Below are 7,769 nucleotides of genomic sequence, written 5' to 3' on the forward strand. Positions count from 1 at the left end.
TATTCAATTGACATTTTTTTTGTATATATCCATAAAAATGATGCCAGCTTATTCATGATTTTGACCGGCTGAGAAACGCTGCCTGCCTGTCTGTCTCGTCCTAACTATGGGACAGCTGGAGATCAAATTTGAATATTGAAACAATGTTGCAAATGTCAGAGAGACCGACAGCAAGGTTTATACAAATCTCCATTGTTGAAAACTAAATGTTAGTCTAAAAGAAATGTGATATAATGTCTAGATGCTTTTTATAGTGGAGATCAAGTTTATAAAGTGCCTGACTCGGTTGATGAGACAGTGGATTGCGCAGTCAGATGGAACAGTGTAAATAGGCATTTTAACGTCATAGATTTAGCAGGTGGTAACTTGTGGAATAGACACCGGCTGGAATGCGGTTTTAACCAATCAGCATTCAGGATTAGACCCACCCGTTGTATAAATGAAAATAAGAGCTTCCAAATTAAACAAACACCCCAACCTCTCATGGTTTAAACCAGGGTTCCCCAACTGGCGGTCCTCTGGCTGAATTTGGCACTCGGGTGGTTTTATTTGGTCCCCCAAGTTTTCTGAGCAAAAAATAAATAAATACATTTATTTCGATCTTGGACATAATAGACTGTAAAAACACCAGGAAATCAGCTCCAAGTGATTTTAACTTAAGAAATCTGTTCCCAAGTATCCTCACATATAATAGATCATATAGAACTGTAAGCAAGGTATGAAATGACTATGTTTTAGTCAAACATATCTGTTTGGCCTTCTTATGGTCAATTTGCAGTCTACAAATTATTTGTAATTATGTTCCGGCCACCTGACCATCCGCTCAAGAAAAAATTGACCATCCACTCAAGAAATAAAACCTGCAGCTGAATCTAGCTGATGATCCCTGGTTTAAACCATTTATTTCTACGTGGCTGCACAAACAGTCCCCCTGTCCACGGCGCTGTCCACTCAGTCCTGCTGAATTTCAGCCTCAGCTGAGCTCCTTTAAACACATACATTTTCCTTTGTACTTGCTCATTTCCACCCATTGGTTTGCCATACGCCCTTGATAAAAAAAATTTGCCTTTATTACCAATGCATTAGATTTATCCATTGATTTATCATTGTTGAGCGCTCATTGCTTTGTTTTTCAGGTGCGCTAGGGTATTGGTGTTCTCTGTGCCCTATATGGACAGAAGAAGTAGACCATTTATTTAGCTTTATTATTTTCTATTCATATTTTTTTTTATTTCCTGGATCAACTGATGATGGTTGCCAATATCACAAGACAACTAGCCTATAGCTAGACACCAATGCACAACCAATCCATCCAACATTAATGAAAGTAGGCCTATATTTGACTCTTTCAGTTAGAAGGATTTGATTTTGCAATGGCATAGGCTTACATTATTTTGGATTTGTGTGCCCATGAGAACTGTTTTCACGGCAAAACATTATTAAATGTTACGTAGGCATAGCTACACTTACAGTGCATTTTCCGAGATCAGTTTGTCAGTAAGGCACATCAATGGCAATCGTCGAATGTCATTAGGCACACATTTTGGTGTTTTGTAAATCAAATGGCGTGAGTGTACATGCATTGCACTGTTTGGATTATTTTAGAGTGGACAACATGCACAGGTAGCCTACTTTTTGAAGTGATTTGTTTGACAATCAAATAAAAGCATCACGAATGGTTGTGTTCATGCCACATTAAAAGGTCCACTGTTTTTACCGTTAAATTATGTAGTTATTATTAACCACTCCCCACTCCCCCCCAGTGGTGGAAAAAGTACCCAATTGGCGAACTTGAGTAAAAGTAAAGATACCTTAATAAACAATTACTTCAGTAAACGTGAAAGTCACCCAGTAAAATATTACTTGAGTAAAAGTCTAAAAGTATTTGGTTTAAAATATACTTAAGTATCAAAAATAAATGTAATTGCTAAAATATACTTAAGTATCAAAAGTACAAGTAATTCCTTATATTAAGCAAATCACACAGCACCATTTTCTTGTTTTTTTATTTTACAGATTTTTTTATTTTACGGATAGCCAGGGGCACACAGCAACACGCAGGCATTATTTACAAATGAAGCATGTGTTTAGTGAGCTTGCCAGATCAGAGGCAGTATGGATGACCAAGGATGTTCTCTTGAAAGTGTGTGAATTTGACAATTATCCTGTCCTGCTAAGCATTCAAAATGTAACAATTGCTTTTGGGTGTCAGGGAAAATGTATGGAGTAAAAAGTACATGATTTTCTTTAGGAATGTAGTGGAGTACCCACGAATTACAATGTGACAGTGTAATTCGCACTCTGCCTTTACAGTTTAGGGAAGTGTAGGTAAACCTTGGTTTGAGATCCCTTTACAGATTAGGGAAGTGTAAGTAAATCCCTTTGCATTTTTCAAAGTATAAAAGACCAGTGTTACTTTATACAGAAGCTTTTGTTAAAGTATCAGCAATCCTTGCCCATGACTACTGTACCAGCCAGCTAGGGTAGGCTCTGCTCCTTTTGGGCATCTCATTTACTTGCAGAGTTGAACAGAGGTACAAAACTAAGAGGAGAACAGAACTGTACCTCTGCCAACCTGAAAATAACTGTAATGAAATCATTGTGAGAACAGATTGTTCTCCTCCATTCATACTGTAGTACAGCTCTCTCTCTTCCTCTCTCTTCCTCTCTCTCTCTCCCTCTCGCTCTCTCTCACCCTCTCTTTCTCTCTCTCTTTCCCTTTCTCACCCTCTCTCTTGCTTTTTCTCTCTCTTTCTCAACCTCTCTCTCTCTCTGTCTCTTTGTCTCTCTCCGTCCCTCTCTCTCTCACTCTGTTTCTCCCTCTCTCTCTTTCTCTCTCTCTGCCTCTTAGCCATCAGTAGGAGGGTTTTGGTATTTTGGCAGGAATATGCACAGATCATTAGAGACATAAAGAAAAAAGGTTAGAGAGAATGGATGGATGGGATCCTGAGGCCTTTTCACTGTGGCAGAATGGTAATCTGATTTGCCATATGCGTGCTCATCACGACAGTCCCGAAGTAGTTACTTTAGTATTGGCAAGATTGGGATGTTGACAATTCTGAATTATTACAGCAAAATTGAAAGGAATTGAGTCACTATCACCAATCAATAGCTACGATTTGTTCAAATAATCCTTCTCAATCAATGCTTTACACCCACAAAAGCATACTAATGAGAATGAGGCAGTATATTTGCATTGCATTCTAAGTAGAAAAAATTACCTCTGTCTGTTGTGCTGCACCCAACTGATGAGTAAATAGCCAACATAAATGTATCTGAACTTGGGCCATACAGTATATTGTCTTGATATAATGATTGAGTGACCACAGGGCTGTGGATTGCTGCCTCAGCACACTTGTTTATAGATGAAAAAGCAATACATGTTGGCGTGGTCTGATAGTGATGGGTGTTCATTTCAAAGTAGATGGAGTCTTTCGGATTGAGACACTGTGGACAGACATCATCTTTTCCCAGACCAGCAACCTTATAAACAGTGTCTTTGAGGAGTCAAGAACTCAACTTTATGAATGACACCCCCTTAATATTTCAGAGAATATTCAAAGGAGGTTGGGAAAGGTCAGTTCCCCACCTGTACTTATCACTGTCACGGTTTTATGCAAAGCAATAACAAGGGCCTTCCTCACATTATTGTGGCAGCAAAATTATCAATTTCTGTAGAAAAAATGTAACATAAAATATATATTCTATTTCTATTATATTCCTTCCAGAGACCATAAACCCCACTAGCCTGACAATGTTGTGAAGACAGCAGCTAGTTTATTTCTTACTTAATGCTTTATAGGACTAATCAGCAACAGCAGCTGTCTCCTATTGCCTGCCTGCTCCACATCGCCAATAGATGGCCTGGAAGTCTAATTAAACAATTCCAACACCTAGCTGACATTTGGTCAATCCAGGCAAACTCTGTCTCTGTCCTTAATGGAACCTATTCCCTACATAGTGCACTACTTTTGACCTTCAACCCCACCCACCCTGCCCCAATGGCTTATCATAAGTTGAATGCACCAATTTGTAAGTCGCTCTGGATAAGAGTGTCTGCTAAATGACCTAAATGTTAATTAATTAATTAAATAGCCTATTAAATTGATTTGAAAACCGAAAAACAGTAGCTATTCTGTTAAGAAAAACATAAGTATATGTAAATATACATAAATGTACATAAGTGTAGGTGATAGCCTATGAGTATTGGCTACTGCCTGTCATGTCCAGACCGATGCTTACAGGAGGGAGGCAACTGTAACCAAACCTTAATGAGACTTTTAATTACATTTATATAGGCTAAAACCAGTCATGTTTGATAAATGTAATGTAGGATCGTTATTAATATCTAAAGGCTTGATTCACTGTTAATTCCAATAGGAGAGAAAGACCCGTGCATGTTGCGCACTGCAACATCACCCACCTTGAAATCTGAGCGGAGGCAGTTAATTGTCAGAGAAGGATTAATTGTCAGAGAAGAGGACCTTTTGCATTTCAGGTAAAATAACAACCCAATGTCTATATCCCAGGACAAATTAGCTAGCAACAGCAAGCTAGCTAGCTAAATTGCCATAAATGTTTAATGCTTTTCGACCTGTCCCCAAATTAATATAATTGGTTCAGAGTTTATTTTGATATTTAACCTGCATGTCCTGATCGGGTCTGGTGTGGGGGGGACAAAATCACCTTGCGCGCAATAGCGCATGTGGACGCACGCGCACATCAGCCATCGCGCGCAAGTTGATTACATACTGACCAGACCGCACTCAGTGTGCGCCATCGCCAGCATGTATATTTTTTCCTTTCACACTAGACACGACCAGGACACGCATGTTGAAATATCAAAACGAACTCTGAACCAACTATATTAACTTGGGGACAGGTCGAAAAGCATTAAACATTCATGGCAATTTAGCTAGCTAGCTAATTTGTCCTGGGATATAAACATTGGGTTGTTATTTTACCTGAAATGCACAAGGTCCTCTACTCCAACAATTAATCCACAGATAAAATGGTAAACCAAGTTCAGGCTTCCTTCAGGCTTCTTCTTCTTCTTTGGACTTTATATGTTGGTTCACAATGGCAGGGCAGCTGAATCAGGTGCACCTATCGCCAACAGCCTGAGACTAATAAAAAAAATAGGAACACAAGGCTTTATCTTTGGGTTTTTTACAGAAATGTTTGGCAATCGACTAGGAATGCCTTGGAGATCGACCAGTCGATCGCGATCAACCGGTTGCTGACCACTGCTCTAGAAAGTTGAGTGAAGTTCAATCTCGTGCTTCTCTCTGTGGGCTGATATTTCTTCTGTGGGGCAGTCCTGGGGCGAGCTGCGCAGCAGTCTCGGGGCTACTGCGCACCCACGCAGTTTAGAGGGAACATTGCATGTGAGTGAGAGGTGCTTAAGAGCACGGCAATCACGGGAGAAGGGAATTAATTATTATATTCAGCCCAAGGGCACAAAGACCACTTTGGCCGCAAGGCATGGATGTTTTTTGGGGGGAGCATTAGGGCCACACAAGGGGGCATTGCCGGTGATGCCGGTGGGAAATTCGAGACCTGCAATGGGCCCCAGTCAAAAATGGTGCACTATATAGGGAATAGGGTGCCATGTGGAATGCATTCACTGTCAAATCACTGTTGTCCTGCACTCATTACTATTTGGTGATGGTGGTTTTGACAACCCTCAGTTAAACTATATTAACATGATAAAAAGGCCACTCCCTAATTATTACCCTAACCCTCAATAAAACTTAAACAACACGATTAAGGTTGACTGCAACATTCACATTTTTATTGCATGGTTGTTGTCATAGGCCTACACACACATCAGCATTTATCAGTAAGGTATGATTAGGTACATTCCCTAACAATGTTTTACAGTAGGTCCAGTTTACTTGATGTACAAATATCAACATTCACTTTTGTCAATGCAACAGCCAGCATTCAGGGATCTTAAGTAGGATGGTGCTTTACTGTAAGTTTGTTCATGTCAATTAAACTAACATTACTTACTGTCTCTTCGATATCGTTAAAACATTGATACTGATATCTTCAAAGAGCATTCCTAAATTATGTTTCTTGTGCTCTTTTGAATGTCTTGACTTGAATCTTACCACAGGAGTCTTCAAGGTTTCTGAGGTTTAGTGCAAATCTGAGAAGAAATTAAGGCAACAATATAAATATATCAAAAATAGTTGTTGTGATAGACCTTGCTTTACTACAAAAAAGGTAAAAAAGTTTTGTCCTCGATGAGAGTCAGAGACAGATTTTTCAGGTCCTCAGGGGAACTGACAGTCTTATAACCCAGCTCCTGTAGAACTTGCTGACACACAGTCTGTGTGTAATCAACCATTTCATAAGACAATTTGAGCCTCCAGCTTTCCGCATTGGCAGCTGAGTCCCGAACAGTGCCGTATTTATGCTTGGCGGACAGATCGTTGCTTCCCCTGGTGTTGTTCTGGATCCAGTCGCCTACGTTCTTGTCCATGATCAGACCCAGGTATTCATAGATCTCCTTGGTCTTCTGGAGAGGGTTCCTGGCCAGGTCCTCATACCTGACCAACATGTACCGCCCTTTGAGCCAGGGGGGCCTGCTGAGGCCAGTGGTCACAGAGCCCAGGAAGTCCTCACAGACCATGGTGAGCTGGGTGAGGTCCAGGTTGTAGGGCCTCCTCCCAGTGGCCCTCCAGATCCTCCAGAGTCTATAGGTGTCCCTGAAGGTCTCGATGCGGGAGGCCAGGATCCCTCGGGGGTCCCTGACCAGCTGAATCACCTTGAGGTTGAGCCTAGGGTCCTCCACCAGAGCCCTGAGGTCGCTCACCTCCGGTATCCTCACTGTCTTGATGGCCACATGGCGCCGCTCACGGCAGGCGTCCGACGCCAGCGTCATGTTGAGACCTCCACACCTCCTGATGCACTCTCCTTCATCGATGTTCGACTCTCCAGGACTGAAGGCGTCGCAGACAGGCAGGGAGCACAGAGCCTTACTTGCTCCCCTCCGAAACAGCTTATCTGTGCTGTGATTGGCCGGCTGGGGTTTGATGTAGCTCTCCAGGAAGTAAAGGTCACAGTCGTAGAGGCTCCGGAGCAAGTCCCTGCTGGCCCCCAGCATCACCCTAGTGTCGCCTGCCGTCCTGCTGTGGGACAGGCGGGGGAGCAAGGTGGTCTGGACGTGGTAGAGGGGCTCAAACAGATAAAACACATCCTGGTGCTGGTTGAACAGCTGACCCACGAAGGAGCTGCCGCTGCGGGTCGTGGCCAGGATGAGAACGTGGGTCTTCCTGGAGACGTTGGAGGTGAAGTAAAGGAAGTCGTCACAGATCCGCTGGTCAAAGGATGAGTCCACCGCATCCTGCCCCAGCATGCCACAGTTCAGAGGGTTTGAGACTGTCACTGGACACATCTGGAATGGCTTGGCTGTGAACGTCCTGATGGCTGTGTACTGGATCGCTATGGACGCTAAGGCTAGCAGAATCACAGCCTTCCAGGAACATTGCATGGCTGAATTCATTCATTTAGATAGATGATGCAGTCTGTTCAGATCCTGGCGGGGCAAAAAAAATAAAAAAAATAGGATAACACTTTTAGAACAATTATTCATGCTGTATAGAATCCCCACACAGAGACAGTAGGAGCAGCAAAACGGCTTACATTATACAGTCTCACCACGATATAAAATGTTAGTGTTTTGAATCCCATACATGTTCTTCCTAGACAGTTACTGTTGTGACCTTACAAAACGAATTATAATTGTTGTTTTATAGAAC

The 7,769-nt window shown here is 42.1% G+C and overlaps 1 protein-coding gene across 1 annotated transcript; it reads right to left on the minus strand.

Annotated features, from left to right (window-relative positions):
- Positions 1-6,220: 6,220 nt before the first annotated feature.
- Positions 6,221-7,513, minus strand: LOC311137089 (carbohydrate sulfotransferase 1-like; the record flags this gene model as incomplete). The annotated part of the gene is made up of 1 exon (XM_084171422.1): positions 6,221-7,513. The coding sequence occupies one exon, from the start codon at positions 7,511-7,513 to the stop codon at positions 6,221-6,223; it is 1,293 nt and encodes a 430-aa protein (XP_084027548.1).
- Between the last annotated feature and the right edge of the window lie 256 nt (positions 7,514-7,769).

Source organism: Coregonus lavaretus (assembly GCF_964263955.1).
Source record: "Coregonus lavaretus genome assembly, chromosome: 11".
NCBI classification, from domain to species: Eukaryota; Metazoa; Chordata; class Actinopteri; order Salmoniformes; family Salmonidae; genus Coregonus; species Coregonus lavaretus.